The sequence below is a fragment of the Podospora pseudocomata genome, chromosome 3 (assembly GCF_035222375.1).
Source record: "Podospora pseudocomata strain CBS 415.72m chromosome 3, whole genome shotgun sequence".
In the NCBI taxonomy this organism is placed as follows: Eukaryota; Fungi; Ascomycota; class Sordariomycetes; order Sordariales; family Podosporaceae; genus Podospora; species Podospora pseudocomata.
Window position 1 is genome coordinate 2,337,590 of NC_085887.1, and position 18,486 is coordinate 2,356,075.

The following is an 18,486-nucleotide window of genomic DNA, read 5'->3' on the forward strand; positions in this document are numbered from 1 at the left end:
AAAAGCAAGTATTAAGACCAGTTCTCAATCTCAACATTGAGACCCCAATCCAACACCCTCGCCTCAGTCATCTTTCCTCTACAAGACCCGCATCGGTTCTCAGAGAACATTCCCACCATCCAGCTGGACCCCAGACGTAGGGGCGACGTTATTCTTGACGTCCCGCGAACCTGAGGTCTTTATCTCGAATGCCAACCACCCAAATGGCGAAACAACCTGACCGATTGGGTGATTCCACAACTACAGCTCCGAAGTTTGCTAACCCGCGGCACAGGCATCCAAAACGACGAGTTCAAGATAAAGAGACATCAAGAATACCATCGCACCTACAATCTACGATCCGGTTCTACAACCACCACTTCTTTTCCCCCGTCCTTCCCAACTTCCACTTCCTAACCAATCTCACAAACAGTATCAAGGTGGTGTAATGTCCCCCCTACCCCCCAACCAATCCTCTCACCTCCCCCACCCACCTCTCCCATTTCCTCTCATTCTCTTCCTTCTCCCCCCTCCACTCCCTCACCCTCTCCCCCACCCCAAGATCCCCCCTCATATGCTCCCCCTTAGTCGTCCCATCCAAAACCCTCACCCCCATCCCTACCATCACAACCGCCAACCAAGCCTCCTCCAAACTTCCCAGTCCCAATCCCTTCTTCACCTCCCTCACCACCTTGGCATGCCTCCAAACATCCACATTACCAGTCAAAACCCAAAACCCTTGATACACCGCCCCATTCCCTTTGCACCATCTCCTCGTTTCAATATCCCAGTTGTACATGCCCGCTGTAAACCTGTTTTGTATCAGACTTACTCTTGGGAGAGAAGGGTTCAGGTCGAGAAACTCGTCAAAGACATCGAGGAAATCCGAGGGGACGTTGGAGTAGCCTAGGTGGCGGATTTGATTGGGGAGGTAAGAAGTGAGATGGGTCCAGGCGGTGATGTTTTCGGGGAGGGTTTCAAAAGGGGAGTGAAGGATTAAGGCGTCGAGGTAGGGGGGTTGGTGATCCGGGGTGGAGAGGTTGGATAGGGAGGAGGCTATCGAGGTTGTGAGGGAGGTTGTGAGCGGGTTGGTGGAGGTGTAGTGGGTGGAGGGGGAGGGGGTGTATTTGGTTTGTATCTATGAGTGATTAGTTTGGTTGGTTAGAGAGGGTGGGGGGAATGGTGGGATGATTGGGGTAGAGGATAGGGGATAGGTTGGGTGGTTGGATGAGGAGGATAGGGGATGATGGTGGATGATGGTGGATGGTGGTGGATGATGGTGGGATGATGGTGGATGATGGGTGTAGGAGATGGGTGGTCGACTAATGGGCCAGCAGGGGGATAAGGGCACAAGTCAAGGGGTGAGGTGGAATTACCCAGAGATCATTCCTGCTGACGATGCCTTCAGATATCGCCCTTCGAATACCCTCGCCGACGAGGGCCTCGTCATAATGCCGTTTCATGGCCGCTGTATCGATTCCCCGGAAGCCGGCTTTGATTGCTTCATAGACGAGGTCGGCGGTGCGGTCTTTTTTCCAGGCTGTGCCGTAGATAAGGGATGGCATTTTGGGGAGGGATAGGGGCGGTTCTGAGGTGGACATGGTGGCCAGGGTTCTTGGGTGACGGTGAATGGGAAAGCTATGAAGTGGCGGGACGAAACGGTTGGGTGTCAGAAGGGTTGGTGGTTTGAGGCTTGAAAAGGATGAACTTGTCGGAAACATGTCTTTTTCACTGTGTGTCTTTGAATGGGAAGTTGTGAAGATCCCAGGACGGGAAGGTACAACTCAATTGATTGGTCAAAGCTGAGTGGTGAGGGGAAGCTGTTGACAGGTTTATATCGAGCTTTTCGAGATAAATTTTTGACAAGACAGTGTCCATACGCTTCCGACCTATAGCTTCCCTTTCCATATCGATTTCTTCAACTCCATCGTCCGCAAAAAAATGTTCTGTTGAATAAGTCAAGAATGACGTCGTCTAGGCTTTTGATGCACCTTCGCCAATCGGGAGCCGGGAGCTTTCTGTCCGCCATGTCTGCTGGGATCATCCTGGGCACGGGAATGGGCGGGATTCAATTGGCTAAAGAAGCTGTGGTGGATCCCTACCCACCTGGGAGAGCTTCCTCAGTGCGGGACAGGTGCCGCAGTTTTGGGTGCGTATTTCGGCGATTTACCCGTCAGCGCCGTCGCTGCCCCGCCATGAGGATGGAGGGGAAGATGGCGCGAGGTTGGACACGCCGGCTACGGGCTTTGCTTCAAAAGGACTTCAAGCCAGCGTGGTTTCTTTTCTCTTTGTCGTCTGTGTCTGTATTCACTTGTCAAAGCTTCATTGGCATCACCAGCACACCATGTCGTCTCCGTATACTGTGAGGTGGGGTATTCTGGCCACCGGCTGGATTGCTGAGAGTGAGTGCCTGCCTGCCCTTTTAATTTTGAAACTTGGTAAACGGCATGACTAAAACACTCTTCTAGCCTTCACCAAGGATCTCCTCACTAGCCCAGCTTCCCGTGATGTCCATGATGTGCGCCATGAGGTCGTTGCCGTGTCCTCGTCCAGCTCCAAGGAGAGAGCTGCCGAGTTCATCAAGAAGGTGGATGCTCCCAGCTCAGCAAAGGCCTATGGTTCTTACCATGAGCTGGTAGCTGACCCCGATGTCGATATCATCTATGTTGCTACACCACACAGCCACCACTTCCAAAACGCCATGCTTGCCCTCGATGCGGGCAAGAATGTGCTCTGCGAGAAGTCCTTGACTGTGACTGCTGCCCAGACCCGCAAGCTCATCGAGACTGCTCGCTCCAAGAACCTCTTCTTCATGGAGGCTGTGTGGACTCGCTACTTCCCCCTGAGCATCAAGGTCAGGGAGTTGATCACATCCGGTGCCATCGGCAACGTGTACCGTACTATTGGTTAGTTTGGTCCTACCAATTCTTTAGAAGAATGCCGTACTGACTTCCCATGCAGCCGACCTCTCTGTTGGCCGTGATGCCCCCGAGGGCAAGATTGACTTCCCCGATGAGAACCGCATGGTCAACGCCGACTTGGCCGGCGGTGCTCTCTTGGATCTTGGCATTTACGCCTTGACTTGGGTCTTCCAGTCTCTGTACCACACCCAGCCTGAAGCAGAGAAGGAAGCGCCCAATGTCATCGCTGCCGTCAACAAGTACCACACTGGTGCTGATGAGACCACCAGCATCATCCTCCAGTTCCCCAAGCACAAGAGCCACGGTATCGCTCTGACCTCTCTTCGGGTGGCCTCTGAACCTGACAACAAGGACACCGCCGGTGCCTCCATCCGCATCCAGGGCGGCCTTGGTGAAATTCAGGTCGTTGGGCCTGCCTACCGCCCACGTCAGCTGAGAGTCATTACCAAGGAGAGCGATGGCAAGGCCGAGGTCATTGACTTTGCCATCCCCAAGGACAAGGAGCGTGACTGGGGCCACGGCATGTTCTGGGAAGCTGACGAGGCCGCCCGCTGCCTGCGTGACGGGCAGAAGGAGAGCAAGACTCTGCCATGGAGCGAGAGCATTGTCATCATGGAGGTCATGGACGAAACCCTGAAGCAGGGCGGTGTGACATACCCCGAGTTGATTTCGACTGACGTCTTTGACCCCCAAAGTCCTCTCAACACTGGAAAGAGGTAAAATCCCAAGAAGAGATTGGGGGTTGGGCTGGTATCTCTGCTTTGTGCCTGAACTCACAGCCTTGCTGCTGGCGCATTCTGGCATCGGGCAGGCTTGTGGTAGGTCGTACGGGAAAGCTGTTGGAACTAGAGACTCAGCATTAGGTCTTTGTCATTCACCCCACGACGCGAGGCTATGATGCCCAAGGATGGCATACAGAAGAGGGATGGGGGGACGCGGGATTTGGGCTCGGAAAATTTAGCCCGAGCCTGGCGCAGCTGGGCTTGGTTTATCTACCAACCAGAGGTCTGTGTAGTCCAAATGTACCTTTTACCAATTCACCCCTTGCCGTCTTTTTTCTGTGAAATATCGGCCAGGTCGTCAAGATGGGTCATCGGGGCCATGACGGTCGCCAAGGCCATAAATTGGGCCCATAACCCTGGTTTTCGGGTTAGGGTATTGTGCCGTGTCAGGTACGAATGGACGCTTCGTCACCGCAAGTGCTGTTGCATCATCCACAACGGCACGACTGGCTGGTGATGAAGAACTTGTATGACGGAGATGGAGATCTGAGACATACTTGTAGACTCTAGTCCCTGTATGGTATGTTCTTTGGGAGAGGGGAGCTGTTGCCCGATAGCATCAATGCTTAGCTGATAACCGATAACAGCCCCACCAAGGTAAGGCCCATGTTCTCTCTTCGGTGTCCCAACCTTAACCCAACCACCAACCGAACATATCACCCCCCCACACACACACACACGACCACACACAGGGGACCAGCTCCGAACCACGGCTACACCGTCCCGACTTGGGGAATCCGCATGTGCGCAAAGCTGCATAACGCGACCGAGTAATTGACCGTCCAACAAGGTGTGTGCCATCTCTCCGTCTTCTCCATCTCCATCTCTCGGTTGGTTTCCGTTCTTGTCAGGTTCTTCACCGTTCATGTTCTTCAGCCCTGTGTAGGCCTTGTTGTACACCTCTGCTGAGTAGGTACGTGTACAAGCCATCTCACAGTTCGTTCCTTGTCCTGCCCCGGTCGTGCAGCTATACCCCTCCAGTTGGCAGTAATGTCGTAGCTGGTTCCCTCGCCCTCAGCCTAGGACTGCACCGAGTGTCGGTCGGTCGCCAACGGCGTCTGTTTTGGCCCTGTTCGTCCCTGTCGCTTCTGCATCTTCAAATGCCTTGGGTTTACTGCAATCTGCACTGCATCCATGCCGCCACATCACGATCCCCCTCCCCAGGTCCCGCTACCTTGCCCGCTGACCCCCCAGAACAGGCGGTCAAGGATATCAATCGCTGGGCCAAGAGCCGCGACAAGAATCGAAAAAAGCTTTTCCATCTCCCTAGGGCTGTGGTGTGTGTGAAAAATCTCTGCGGCCTGACCTGACTGAGAAGCAGGACACTCGGTCAGCGTGCCGCGCGAAGCCCAAGTTGGGCCCAGGACCAACGAGATCAACAAGTCTCACCTTGTTGTTGCCCGATCCAGCACTATTCCAAAGTCTCTCGGTGTAACCCGAACCCATGATGGCTTCGACACATACACCCTCAGCCCTGCCGTCTGACTCTGTGGCCGGTGACGTCGCCAAGCTGGCCGCCGCCGCCGCCGCCGCTTCTCAGGCAGCAGAATCGGCAGAAGCAGAGGCCTACGAAAAGACGCATGTTCACGGTGTGTACGAAGCCATCGCCCCGCACTTTTCGGCGACACGCTACAAGCCCTGGCCTGCCGTGGCATCGTTTCTGCAGTCGCGGCCTCCGGGAGCGGTGGGTCTCGATGTTGGCTGTGGCAATGGCAAGTACCTGGGCCTAAACCCATCCGTATACATGGTCGGCTCTGATCGTAGTGCTTCGCTTGTTGCGCTTGCCCACAGCCGTGGGATGCAGCTCCAGGAACCGCAGGCCCAGGAGGCGAAGAAGCGGATCGCTCAAGGTGAGCTGGACGCAACAACAGGAACAGGCGGGGAGTCGAGTGGAGCTGCCGTCGCCACAGAGGTGCTTGTAGCTGATGGACTCTCACTACCCTTCCGCGAACGCGCTGCGGATTTCGTCATCTGTATCGCCGTTATCCACCACATGTCAACAAGAACAAGGCGTCAAGAGGCGATCCGTCATCTCCTGCGATGTGTCAGAACCGGACAGGCTGGCCAGCCCGGCGGTCAAATCTTGGTGTACGTATGGGCTCTCGAACAGGGCAACAGCCGGCGAGGATGGGACGAAGGGGGTGAGCAAGATCTGCTAGTGCCCTGGGTGCTCAAGAGTCAGCAAAAACAGCCCAAGCGACCGAAACAACGCAAAGGACAGAAACGGACTCGGGACCAAGATTCCAGTGGTGTTGCTGCCAGTAATAATAGCGGTGAGGCTCCACCATCTGAGGCTACTGCCGGTGCAACTACTGCGGCCACGGAACCAGACCCGGGCCACACCGACCCCGTCTTCAAGCGCTACTATCATCTCTACCGCAAAGGTGAGCTGGAGGAGGATGTATTGGCTGCCGGGGGCGCAGTCATCACCAGCGGTTACGAAAGAGACAACTGGTGGGTGGTGGCTGCCAATGAGCCCCTCCCATCACAGTCAACATGAGGCGAAAGCTGAAGAAAATATATTGATGTTGAACCAAACAAGACACCGAAATGGAGTCCGGGTCCGTTGGTTGGGTGATCTATCGCTCGCTAATGCGGACCTCCCTCCGTCTTTGGGGGTACGTGTGTGTTTGGTGATTTTCTTTTTCAAGTGAAACGTTTGCTTGGTTTGTTCCCGTTGGCTGTTGGATGAGTGTTGGAGACCAGTCGCAACGATGACTCCGTTTCGGATGAACGGTGGTTTGCCTCTCGGGTTCGTATCATTGATCTCTTCCAGCTTTGTTGAGCACACTACGGAGGGGAATTCTCCAATAATGGTGCCATACTCAGCCTTGCTGGGTATATCTCAATGATTCATACCTGATGATTTGCTCTAGTTATGGGCTATCTCCAGCTTTGTTGAGCATCAGATAGTCTTGCCGAGAGAATGGTGAGAAACGATCACCAGAGATCAGACACCCCCGGCAAGCTAGACCCCTTTGGATACCGCTGTTATGTGATGGATCGATCTATTATGTGTGGTTCGAGGCTTCTAGAAAGGTTGGTTCGTATCTTGCATAGTTACTGCATTTTGATGGTTGGGGCGGGGGAGGGTAGGTAGGTTCTGTCACACTGAAAAAAAAAAAAAAAAAAAAGATCTCCAGCCTAAAGTCCGATATGTTGGGGTTGGCCGCCGTAACCGCGGCCCCTTTGTGATTCTGTGTGTGTGCTTTGTGGTTTGCCAATCCACCCCCTTTTTGTCATACCTGAATAACATACATACACTCCAAAACTTTTGGTCCAAGAATTAGTTATCCACAACCAACAAAAAGCTCAAAATTCTAACCCAATGATATCTCGTGGTGTGGAGAGAGGAAACATCTCTTCTCCGGAGAAGTTTTCCCTGTACCAAGCAGCAGCAGCAAGCAGTAATGATTATGTCCCACCACCCATCTCTCTTTCAACGCCTTGTTTTGTTTTTGTAGAACAATTAGATCCTGGCCCCATGTGGCAAAATGAAAAGGCTGTTTCGAGACGTAAAAAAAATTTGTTCAAAAGAGAAGAGTGTAAAACACGAATCGAAAAAAAACCAAAAAAAAAACTATAATTACAAAATGCCGTGTCCTTTGAACAAAACAAGAATAAAAATAAACGGTCGTTACTTGTCAATCAAGAAGTATGTAGTGGGTAGGTGCTTAGAATGAAGAAAGAAAGAAAAGAGAAATATGTGTCCAACAAATGTGCGTGTGTCATCCCATCGCTTCCTCTCTCCCTGCCTTGATGCAAAATATTCCCCCACCCAGTTTCCGTGCCATGTCCCTTTTCATCCATTTCTTCGTGGTAAGCCATCCATCCATCCATCCATCCATCCATCCAGCCGCCCGCCCGTCCCTTCGTTCTGAAAAGTTGTAAAATAAATTTCAAAATTACAGATTGCCTCCCAGGTCGTTACTGTTTGTTCCGCCGGGTTTTCTTTTTTCCCCTCTCCCATGTGTGTTTTTGTTGCTAATATTGTGATGTATGTCATTGTAAGTGTGCTATGCCGGGAATGTTTGTTGTCATGAGTGGTGAAGTGTTGTGAGTGTATGTAATGCTCGAGTAAATTTAGGAAAAGGAATAATTGTAGTCGTAACAAGCTGTGGTGTGTTTGTATGGTGATTGATTTGCCGTAGCAAGTGGTTATTCGAAAATCCCCTGCGGTGTGTGGTGGTGTTTATCTGGGGAAAGGGAGCACAACAACAGGGAAACCTCTCACCAGTCCAGTCCCCCCCCCCATGTTATGGCTCATACCTCGGCCGTCTAGCCGCCACCTGCCCGAGTCCCATCGGTGGCGGAGGCGGAGGCGGAGGCGGAAGAGGCGGGTAATCCCCATCTTCAGACCGCGGGTACATGTGTCGTCGCCTGCTAGTCTCCCTGCTTACATCAGGACTGGCCCTCCGCTTCGACCCAGACGACGATTCCAAATGTGTATACCCATACGACGACGACGAGCTGTACCCCAAAGGCGGGAGCAAAGGAACCGGACTAGCAGTGGCGCTGTGGATAGGACTCGCACTAGGAGCTCCCACCGAGTACGCCGGAGTGCTGTACGGGCTAACTCCCGTCGTCAGTTCCGCCACACTGGGCAGCACGCCTCCGCGTCCTTGACCTGGGCCAAGACTCGTCGTCTGAATCGGCGCGAGCCCCCCAAACGGAGGACCCGGTGGTGGAGGCGGTTGTCCGTAGCCGTAGTCAAGGGGCTCAGGGGCGATGCTGGAAGAGGATCTCGGCGGGAGGCTCTCGCGTCGTACGGCTAGGGGCCGGCCGGTCGCCATCGGGGGTGGGATCAAGGGTGGTGGGACGGGCCCGGGGCCCCGTTGGTGTTGGTGGTGGTATCGTGGAGACGGAATGGTGGGGAGGTTTCCCTGGGACTGCGAGTGGCCGTGTCCTCTCGTGGGGGAAATTCGGTGATGGCCGTGGGAACCTTGCGAGTCGTTCGGAGTCATGTTCAGCGTGAATGGAACCACGCCTGCCCGCCTTGCCATTTCATTCTCACCTAGCTGCCAGTGCATCGCCTCGGCGGCGCGCCAGGGGACCTGCATCTCCTCTGCCACTTTTGCCCACATCTCGGGTTTGAATCTGCCAAGCTTTTGTCAGTCTTGTTCGTCCGAAACGCAGCCAAAAAAAAGGGGGGGACATTGTTACCTCTCGTACAGCCTTGCGAGCTTGTTCTTGCGCTCTTCGTCCCACTCGCTCCGTCTTTCCAGATAGTTTTGGTAGTGAAGACGACAACTGATGGAGCTCCGTCCTGGAAGCCGCTTCGATATGTCGTCCCATTTCATCCCACTGCCCCGGAGCTCTATGATGAGAGCATCCTCTTCCGGAGACCACTTGCTTTGTTTCTTCGCCGGCGACTCGGAGGTGTGAGGCGGCATGCTGCGTTTATTACTTCCACTGGGCGGGCGTGATGCTGAAGCTGGCGCCGAAGTGGCAGTCGGCTGAGAGTATCCAGGTATCGTAGATGCCCCGAAGCCCCCAAATCCGGTGCCGCCGACGAAGCCAAATTGCGAAGACACTGTGCCGGGTGCTACAGCAAAGGAGGCCAGAGGAGGAGGATCACCTGGGGACGTTGTTGTCGGCGAAAATGTTGCAGTCGAAGTCGGATGAGCCTGCTGGGTAGGCGACGCAGTGGACTCATTTGAGTCGGAGCCTTTGATTAATGACGCGATATCCACGGTGACGGTGTCTCGCCGGTCTTTGCCTATAGGGGCAGCAAGTTCATAGATGGCCAGGGCTGAAGACGGGGGAAACGCGTTTTCCGCCTGTCCAACGCCACCAACAGGATCCGGCTGTTGCTCTCGAGTTGCAGTGAAGCCAAAGGTGCCGAGAGCTCTACAATGAAAGCTTCGTTCCTTCAACTGCTTAGCAGGGGATCGCTGGTCAGTACGTCCGGGCAAGAAGAAGGTCACTCCACCGTAGCTGTTCTACGGAGGTCAGTGAACCGTTTGGCGCGGAGACTAGGACCGGGAGACCAGGACGGGTTTCGCAAATGTTGTTGTCGGCCGAAGTGAGCTAGGTTGGGATATGTGATGGACGCGATTCCGAGTTTTGTAAGCCGTGAAGTTCAGGAGACAGCGCGTATTTAAAGGGGGTAGATTGGTAGCCGAGCGAGAAAGAGACCCCCTTTCGAGACTGGTTGTTATAATAGTAGCTTTTAGACAACGGTGGTGGCTCGTGTGCTGATGGCAGACATCAAAACATGATTGGGTAGGTTCCTGAGCATGCGTTCGCCAATAAATGAGCATGTGCCGAGCTCGATGAGGTAGGTGAGCAGTGGTGAGGTCAGACGGGGGTGCTAGACGACTGCTTGAGAAGAGAGAAGGCCTTTTCCATAGTCACCGAGCATAGAGCAGGGGAGAGGCTGTATCCAGGTCCGGGAAGATGCGCCTCTGCAGATGGGTAGCCAGGATGAGAAGGGGAAAGAAAAACTTCTTGATGACGGTGTCTAAGGAGAGTGACAGGATGCGGGGGATGGGGTCAGGGTTCAGGGGGGCATATGAGGGTAAACTAATACACTGAGGACGAGTAGGCCTTCATGGTTGGGATTCCATGAAAAGAACAACGGTGATAGCCATACCGGAAGTGTACAGACAGGCTGCATGTCGTGTTGAAGGAGATGGATGGATGGATGGCAACCAGGGCCAAGGGCCAAGGGCCAGGGAGGGGGTGCAGATGGAGGGGGGCGTGTGTGCAAAGTGGGTCGGCCAGGGAAACAGACAGAACAAGGGATGCGGGCAAGGTCAGGGCTCCAGGGCTCGGATGCCGTGGGTGGTGAGTGATAACCTGAGCCACAAGTCAGGGTCCGTACCCCAGAATGCCAAACGCCTGACTTGTGCGGTAGAGATGGCCCTGTCAGATACGGGTAACCTCTGGAAGTAACCCCCGGGGGCTTCGGGACGGACCTCATCGACTTCGGTTGGGTTTGGGGTAGCTCCAACGCTCCCAACACACAGCTGCAATATCAAGAGCCCGGGACCAAGAACCGGTTTGCCATGCTCGGGCGCTTGATCCAGCTGGAAAGAGGGCTAAGGCGAAATGTCAAAGTCCAATCCCCGTTCACGCTTGGACTGATGAGAAGAGGTACCCAACAGGTACTAGCTGCCCTGGGTCCAACTGTTTGGTGGCCAAGTAAAAAGTCAATGAGACGGCCAATCGACATACTCCCAGACCACGCCCCTTGGCAGGAGAAATGGCAACACACCCCTCCCCAATCAAAAGAGCCCCAATTGACCTTTTTTCTTCTTTGGTTGCTGAGGGGTTGCTCCATCCAAGAACGAAATGGCAAAAAGAAAAAAAAAAGAAAAAAGAAAAGAAATGCAAGACCGACCGGTTCTAGGGACGTCGAAGAAGATCAGTGCTAACGCCGAACATGTCGACTATGCGAGATACCGCCCCCACTAGGGCAAACGACATGGGTTGACCACGACTTCGTGCATGACAGACACCCTCTATTCTTCAGGCTGGCTGGTCCTGGCTAACAGCGCTTACTTCGACTAAAATGCCATGTTTAATGGCGCAGAACGTTCTTATTGTGCATCAAAGTTGGGGGCATACCGCGAAGAAGAAAATCTATGATGGGGGGCGGTGTACGTGAGTGGTCGGGTTGCAAAGTCGGTAAAGAAGGGTCAGTCATCAAGGTTAGTTGGGCTCTCAAGCGGCATTGTTTCCTGAGTGACTTTTAACCCCCATCCCAGGTACTACTTCACCATGGCATGGTTCGGGGCAGGCGGAACTTGACTTGCGGCAGAAGAAAGAGAGACGTGTGCAAGCAAGCAGGTAGGGTGAGGCGTCAGCCAAAAGTTGCCGCTGCACCTGCATCTGTCCAGCAGCAACGACAGCCCAGCCGGGCATAAACAGGCAGTACCTGTTTCGACCACAAACGATGGGGGTGGAGATGAACGGAAACGCTTGCCATGGGAGGAGAAAAAACGCATAGGACATGGGTTCAAATGGGTTGGTCTTGAAACTGCCCGTGGTGGTATGGGGCGGGAGGCGGATTGGATTTGCAAGAGGCGACGGCCACCAGCAACCAGTGGTCCATGCCCCATCTTGATGCTCACCTCCTTGTTCTGAAAGGAGGTTTGATGGTTTACCGTCATGCTGCCCCCGTCCAAAGCTTGGACACTGCCAGCATCGAGAGTTTAGTCCAGGGCCCAATGCGGAAGGAGGCCCCAGGCTGGATGGGATCAACCCATCTGGCATCTGCATTGCCGAGACCTCAGACCTAACTGTTGAACAACTGCGCAGTGCGACGAAGGGGAGCGTGATTGATCCTAAACGGGCGCTAGAGGTATGAAGTAAGTCGCAGATGGGAGGAGCGGCACGAGAGGCTCGCTTCGATCCGCTCTTGACCCAGAAACGACGGCCGCCGGCTCGCCAACCTTGGCTCCGGGTTATTACTTTGCAGTCACGGTGATATAAGCCGCCGGGCCAGCTCCGGTCATCATCATTCTTCTTGGATGTTCTTCAGGCTCTAGCTATTTTGGAGCCTCTGTGCGCATAAGAACAGACGCTGCGCGAGACGAAGAGAGTGCGTCTGTTCTCTTGTCAGATCCAGGGAAACCCTGGCTTCAATGCGATACGACATGGATGTGCGATTCGGACGCTGGAGCATTGCTTGCATGGGTTGCGGGAGCATGAGCCCCTACCTAAGACGGCGACGTCGACTGAACTTGGACAGAACCGTCGCAACAGGCTCAGAGGCGCTACAGTCAGGAACCCTGTCAGTTCTCTGGACACAAGAGATCCAGAGATCCAGAGATCGATCCGGCGTGTGAGCAGTTGCTGTTGAACCTTGTAACCCTGGTTCCTCAAAGAGCCTGGGGCGGGTAATAGCGACTCGATGCATTGTCTGTGCGTTCCGGATCCTGTCCCTGGTAAGCCCACATCACACAATATTGCTGTAAGATCAACGACAGCGTTTGGCGGGGCAGGCTACCGGACAAGTTGTGACAATACATTTGTCAATGCCATGAGTGTACTGGAGAAGCGCTCCATACACTCCAGCAAACAGCTCTGAGATGGCAGTCCCACGAATTGGCGGTCAGCTTTTGTGTTCTGTACCTCTGGACAGATACAGGTCTCTGCTCTCAAGTTCCGCTTCATCCCTCCCCCCACACCGTCCGGGATCAGGGTTCCTGCGGGGCAACAGTGCCGGCAGGACAGCCGCCCCAAGACGATCAATGAATCGTTCCGTTTTGGGTTTTGTGCCCAGGATCCCTGAATTTCCCGGTGTGGTGTCGCTTCCTCTCGGCTGGCTATTGTGGCTCACCCTGCCCATGAACCATGATCTGCCACCCAACAATAGCCATTATGCTGCTCCTTGTAATGCTTTTGTCGGCCATGCTCGGTTACAGGCTGACTGTTCGTGCTGCTTGTTTCTTTCGACACCAGCGCAGGTCCTGGAGCCTAATATCAAGACAAGAAAGATGCCATCGGAGCTGATCCCACTTGGCTCAGCCACAGCCATGTGCTACCCACGCTGCCATTTCGCCTCGCTTTGTCCTGTAGACCTGACATGACTCTGGCCCAAACGGCTTGCCAAGACTGGTCCAGAACCTCACTTGTAAGTCATGGCCAGCTTGGAACTGCGCTTTTGCACATGCCGCTCAGCGATTCAGGGACTCAAATACACGAATTTCCATGACCACATGGCCAACTGCAGAGCGGGAGTGGGGTGGGAAAGCCAAGGCCACCGTGGTTCAGCAGTCCAGGTCAAGGTGAGCAAGACAAACATGGAACGAAGCAGATCATCGCCGGCTCGTTTCGTTGTTGCTGCCCGAACAAAGCAGCGAAGACGCTCCCAAGCTCGGCCGTTTGTTGGTGCTCGAATCAACCAGCGCGCTGTTCCTAATGCCCTTGAAGATCGGTGCCGAAAAAAGAAGCTATTTACGCCTACGCCACGGTGACCGACTTGTTGAAGTCGATGCTCTCAGCTGCCGGCCGTTTCGCCAGCTGCGACTATCAAACACCAATCGCCAAGGTAAAGTGAGATGAACTGCATGTAGTATGTCGTCGATTTGGTGAGAAACTGGGCCTATGGGAGCTTGTCGGTCCATGTCGGCTTCGTTAGCTCGTTAGCTCTGTTTCCTCCATATGCTCTAGCCATGATTATTAGACACGGCACGTATGTAAAGGCACCCGGATTCGGCAGGGCACCGATGCCATCCTAGGTTGAGAAACACGATCCTTGTGCTTCTCAGCTGCACTGGGTGGTGAATTCGTTGGCCTTGCATAATGGCCTGGCCCTGTTATTGCACCTAGAATACTGACCAGATGCGGACGTGATGTGTAGGCGGTACCTAGGGAAGTGCTGGCGGCTGGTTTAATCGGACGAGCACCCCGTACAGCTGGCCACTGTTCTGCAGCGTAAAGATGCGGCTCGACCGCCCCTCCCGGCACACAAGACAATTTGACTCTTGGCGACGTCATTCTCCCGTAGAGAACAAGGCTACAACTGTAGGCTGATCCATACGGAATATGGTGAGCAGTTCTGAATGTAGTATCGTGTATTCGAGCTGTGCTGTACATACCTCAAGGTCACATCTCTTTTCTGATCATAGCAACCGCGCCCAGCCAGGGAGCCAGACGCCCGGTCAAAAGGTTGACGGGCTTCCCGTGGTCCATGCCGCGGGAAAAAAACAATTTTTTAGACAAGAGATGCAAAGATGTGACCATCTACCCAAGGTGGCGGTGAACGACACAAGAACAGATCTTGGGTAGCAAGCATGCATATCATCTGTCGCCCGACAAGTGTCTCAAAACCTTGTCCCTGCCATCCTGACCGCACTCAATACAACATCGTGAGCAATGCGACGCCATGTCGAGTGAAAATCCCCTCGATTCTGCGACAAACGCATTTAGTGTTGACTATGCAGATGAGCTTCACCAGCGGTCAGTTACATTGCCTCCAGAGGCTAGGAAGGAGGCGCAACTGGTGCAGGGGTTTCGTTTCTGTGAGAGACGGTGAATTGTATCTGTGTGGTATCTGTGAATGAATCCTGCTGTTTTTTGCAGATTGTGTTCAGATCGCCTCGGGTAGATGCCGCACACGCAGCAGCCTCATCAGGTGCCGCAGCATGAGTTGGATTGGCGAATCAGCCAAAAGAGGGAATCGGCAGGACACAAGAATGACTTGTCAGTACTGCAGTGAACCATCGAGATGTTTCACCTCTTGTCCAGGCCAGCCGTTTGCACAGAATGCGGAGGAACAGGCCGGTATACGGTACACGTACACCAGGCAGGTCGGTCTTCGGGATCGGGCGTCGACATGGAATTGTTTGTGAAGCCCGTGAGCCTGTCGGGAACGTGGACGAGTCTCCAGCAGCATTGCGCTTTAGGGCATTCAGGGCAGCTGGCCGAGAACCGGTTCGACCAATGGCGAACTCGGTGGGCGTTTGACCTCAGCTTCCCGCGAAATCTCATGTATGACTGCATCGAATGCTGCCGTGTTCTGGGGCTGGTGTTCCCAATGACACGGTTCCTCGCTGGCGGGCTTGCAAACGGGCGTGAACCAATGGCGACGAGGGAATGAATAGGACAATTGATGCCCGGGTCGCCTTGTGAGGTTTTGTTCCCGCCTCGCGAGCTCTTTCGCTGTCAACGGTGATATCGGCTGTCGGATAATTTGGAACATTGGAAGCTTTATCGAATTTGATTCCCATGTGCGGACAAAAGAAAGCTGAGACCTTGGGCTTGGAGTCTTGATTCGATGAGAAGGAGACGGGAAGACAAGACAATGGAAGATGGAGGTGGCTCAGCTGGGCTTGGGTGGGTGGAAGTTGAAGAGTGTGGCTAGTGACCGCACTACCGGAATGTGGCTTTCCTTAGCGCTGTGCAACACTGGTTCGTGTTGCCAAGACGCCAGGCTGGGTCTCCCATGCTTGATCAACCAGCGACTTCAACTGCTTCCTTTTCAGCTTACATGAGCATCAGAGAGAGATCTAGACAACTCTCGGATCTCGATATCCTCAAAGATAAGCCTTTTTGAAGCGATTCACGGTTCCAGGCCTGGATAGACTCGCTTTCTGGTAATATTTTGCATACATCTCAGCTCCCCTCTCTGGTTGATCTCTCTTAACTGACCACTCTCTGGCAGCCATCCACATACCCCCCAACTTTCTCCATTACAAACCCACGTGCACGGCTTCCACATTCGACGGGCTTCTGTCTGCCACGGCACCACACCGCACCTTCACCACGTTTTGAACCGTCAGCTCTCTTGCTTCTGTTCCTGGTGAAGCGAGCGAAAAGCAACGAATAGGGAACCTTACGTCTGCTTCGCAACCACCACCCACCATGGCTGACGTCCCGCTCTATGTCGTATCCGACTACTCGTCTTCGGAAAGACGGATCACCCCCTCATGGTCTATCGCTCAGCTCAAGACCAAGTTGGAGCCCATCACCGGCATTCCTCCTTCCTGCCAGCACATCTTCCTCAAGACCTCGTCCAACGATGGGATTCCGATCGAGGCTTCGGACGAGGAGGCGGTCTATCTGCAAAGCTTTCCGCTAGCGCCATATGCTGAATTGCAAGTAAGTGAGACAAACCCGATCCGTCCCTGTGCCCCTGAATCTATTCGGCCGGGGAACTTTGGTGTGCAGGCGCCATCAAAGTGCAAGTAAACAAGGTGGCGCTGCCATCATCCTGTTGGCACATGGGCAAGGCAGGCCATCAGGCCCTGAGACATGGAGCACGACGTGCCGCCCCACGCCAAATGCTATTCAAGTGACGCGTGGCGGCCGGCTTCTAGTGGTGCTCGCGAATCGTCCTATGATGCTGCCTTCTCCTTCCGGGGTCGGTGAGAGCCACCACGTAGGGGATGTACGTCGAAGGTGCATCGTGCCCTGGTCTCCAGCCGCTCCAGGGGCAGGTGTGTGTGTGTGTCCATGGCTAGCTCGGAAGCCATTGGGCGCTCTCCTGCCCCCCCAGCTAGTTTCTTGCTGGCCATATGTCGGTCCGAGGAATCCCTCGAGATGCAAGCTTTTGAAACCCGCAGACTAACAGCGCTTGGCAGGTTGTCGATACGCGGCCAGCGTCTGCCAGGCCCAATTTCACAAGCGCCGTAGGCGTCGAGAAATTCGAGCTGCCTGAAGAGGAGTACGAGAAGAAGACGGACTCGGTCCTCGCATGGAAGAAGGCTCAGAAGCTCGGGCGATTCGACCCGAACGCCCCGACCCATGAGCAGGCCAAGATCGACGCCATCGCCAAAGAGATTGGGGCCCGAGGAATCGCGGTGGGGAAGCGGTGCAGAGTTGGTGGTGACGATACGAGACGCGGGGAGGTCAAGTACGTGGGGGGTGTCAAGGAGATTCCGGGTATTGGTGCCTGGGTGGGCGTCCAACTGGACGAGCCGGTTGGCAAGAATGACGGCAGCGTGGGAGGTACGCGCTACTGGGGCGAAGAGTCGGAGCTTAAGCGTGGCGTGTTTGTGAGAGCAGAGCGGGTGGAGGTCGGGGACTTTCCTGTTCTGGATGACCTTGAGGACATGGAGGAGATCTGAAGCCCATCACCACACCAACATATGCGTACCAATGGAAACCTTGACGCCGTCACCATCTTCTGCTGCCCTTGAGGCTTGATTGGCTCTCATCTCGCGCCCAACACCATCTGCCTAGTTGGCTAGTCGCAGAGGCCCGTCCCGATGCGTTAGTGGACTGCACTCTTCCCCAGGTTCCTGAACAGCTGCGCGAAACCGCGGCAAGATGGTGTCCCAGTCATCCTCCAGTGACTCCGTCTTGCTCGCAAGCGCTAGCACTCCCTGATACACTTCCCGTTATTTTGTTGGCACCGAAAAAGCCGCCAGCTTGTAAGCAGGTGGCTGGCCCTTGAAGCCGACCTCGAGACTGCCGTTTCCCAAGCTTCTGCGCCATTGCCGTGTTACCAACATGTGGGTAGTCACCCAGACTTACAGTATGACTGCCTAACGGTCTCTACTTTAGCTCACCGGGCTTGCAAAACTAAGTGAGATTTTCCGCCGAGCAAATATCTCGTCCAAACAAGCTCCAGAAAGATGCCATCAAGATATACCATCACCAGCTCTGGTAAAGGGGCTCAGGGGCAATCAGGCACTGAAAACCTCGAAACGACAAATGCGACAAAGGGAGGATATGTCTACTCAGGTACCGAATTTGCATTTAACCGCATCTCTCACTGCGAGGTATGGTGCAAGGGGTTGATGGGCCCCGTAACGCCTGATGTTCGAACTCCATGCAGGGCAAGACGTTTACCCCTGAGTGCAACGCTGCCGTTAACAGGCCATCTGTAGCAACCCTCTCAAATTACCACAAAATATCCATTTTGCGTCTTCGCCATTTCTTATGCAGATAACTCATCATCACTGGATATTTTATCTCTCGAAACATCAGCTTTTCTCTCCAATATTGTCTTGCCAAATATCCTTTTTGTTGACAAGTCGGCATTTGATTAGTGGTAGCGCTGTCAGCAAAAACACCAAGCGTTGTTTAGCATCTGAGACTCGGAACGTCGATCACAGAGACAGGATCTCAAGGAGCAAAAAGCTTCCGAGCCAGCCAAAACATCTACGAGTCCAAACAAAAGTGTTTTCTTTCGGATCACTTCCGAAGTAATCGTCGTTGGATCAGCTTCGCTTTTGTATGCTGCGTGCAAAAAATAGATCCAGTTTACCTACGGCTTTGAGGCTCCACCGAACAGCGCATTCTCTAGTTCAAGTCGTCTCCAACAATATACACCATTAACAGTCATCCATGGGCACATACTGACTCTAGATCATAATTGCATCAAAATCATCGAGTTTTGAAGACAG

The 18,486-nt window shown here is 53.9% G+C and overlaps 6 protein-coding genes across 6 annotated transcripts; 4 read left to right on the top strand and 2 right to left on the bottom strand.

Annotated features, from left to right (window-relative positions):
- Nucleotides 1–436: 436 nt before the first annotated feature.
- Nucleotides 437–3,191, bottom strand: QC762_306640 (uncharacterized protein; the record flags this gene model as incomplete). The annotated part of the gene is made up of 2 exons (XM_062888956.1): nt 1,356–3,191; nt 437–1,117 (listed from the first exon to the last, which is right to left on the bottom strand). Exons 1-2 carry the CDS (start codon nt 1,698–1,700, stop codon nt 437–439), a joined length of 1,026 nt encoding a protein of 341 aa, XP_062744889.1. The 5' UTR covers nt 1,701–3,191.
- On the top strand, nt 1,162–3,966 carry XYD1 (D-xylose 1-dehydrogenase (NADP(+))). Its single transcript, XM_062888957.1, is given in 4 exon segments — nt 1,162–1,201; nt 1,212–2,381; nt 2,448–2,885; nt 2,941–3,966. 3 exon segments carry the CDS (start codon nt 2,324–2,326, stop codon nt 3,618–3,620), a joined length of 1,176 nt encoding a protein of 391 aa, XP_062744890.1. The 5' UTR covers nt 1,162–1,201; nt 1,212–2,323; the 3' UTR covers nt 3,621–3,966.
- On the bottom strand, nt 3,426–15,391 carry QC762_306670 (uncharacterized protein). The gene is made up of 4 exons (XM_062888959.1): nt 8,846–15,391; nt 5,912–8,779; nt 3,927–5,845; nt 3,426–3,745 (listed from the first exon to the last, which is right to left on the bottom strand). Exons 1-2 carry the CDS (start codon nt 9,073–9,075, stop codon nt 7,939–7,941), a joined length of 1,071 nt encoding a protein of 356 aa, XP_062744891.1. The 5' UTR covers nt 9,076–15,391; the 3' UTR covers nt 3,426–3,745; nt 3,927–5,845; nt 5,912–7,938.
- Nucleotides 5,127–6,182, top strand: TRM9 (tRNA methyltransferase, has a role in tRNA modification; the record flags this gene model as incomplete). The annotated part of the gene is made up of 1 exon (XM_062888958.1): nt 5,127–6,182. The coding sequence occupies one exon, from the start codon at nt 5,127–5,129 to the stop codon at nt 6,180–6,182; it is 1,056 nt and encodes a 351-aa protein (XP_062744892.1).
- A 53-nt stretch (nt 15,392–15,444) lies between the features above and the next one.
- QC762_0055060 (uncharacterized protein) lies at nt 15,445–15,907 on the top strand (the record flags this gene model as incomplete). Its single annotated transcript, XM_062883540.1, has 2 exons — nt 15,445–15,544; nt 15,798–15,907. 2 exons carry the CDS (start codon nt 15,445–15,447, stop codon nt 15,905–15,907), a joined length of 210 nt encoding a protein of 69 aa, XP_062744893.1.
- Nucleotides 15,908–15,997: 90 nt separating this feature from the next.
- QC762_306680 (uncharacterized protein) lies at nt 15,998–18,430 on the top strand (the record flags this gene model as incomplete). The annotated part of the gene is made up of 3 exons (XM_062888960.1): nt 15,998–16,234; nt 16,717–17,589; nt 17,642–18,430. 2 exons carry the CDS (start codon nt 15,998–16,000, stop codon nt 17,200–17,202), a joined length of 723 nt encoding a protein of 240 aa, XP_062744894.1. The 3' UTR covers nt 17,203–17,589; nt 17,642–18,430.
- Nucleotides 18,431–18,486: the final 56 nt, after the last annotated feature.

Bases quoted from the DNA above. Each gene is read 5' to 3' on its own strand.
- XYD1 (XM_062888957.1), top strand. From the start codon at position 2,324: ATGTCGTCTCCGTATACTGTGAGGTGGGGTATTCTGGCCACCGGCTGG. The intron at 2,382-2,447 runs GTGAGTGCCTGC...ACACTCTTCTAG, and splicing joins CACCGGCTGGATTGCTGAGA to CCTTCACCAAGGATCTCCTC. The intron at 2,886-2,940 runs GTTAGTTTGGTC...CTTCCCATGCAG, and splicing joins CAACGTGTACCGTACTATTG to CCGACCTCTCTGTTGGCCGT.
- QC762_306670 (XM_062888959.1), bottom strand. From the start codon at position 9,075: ATGCCGCCTCACACCTCCGAGTCGCCGGCGAAGAAACAAAGCAAGTGG. The intron at 8,780-8,845 runs GTAACAATGTCC...AAAGCTTGGCAG, and splicing joins CTCGCAAGGCTGTACGAGAG to ATTCAAACCCGAGATGTGGG.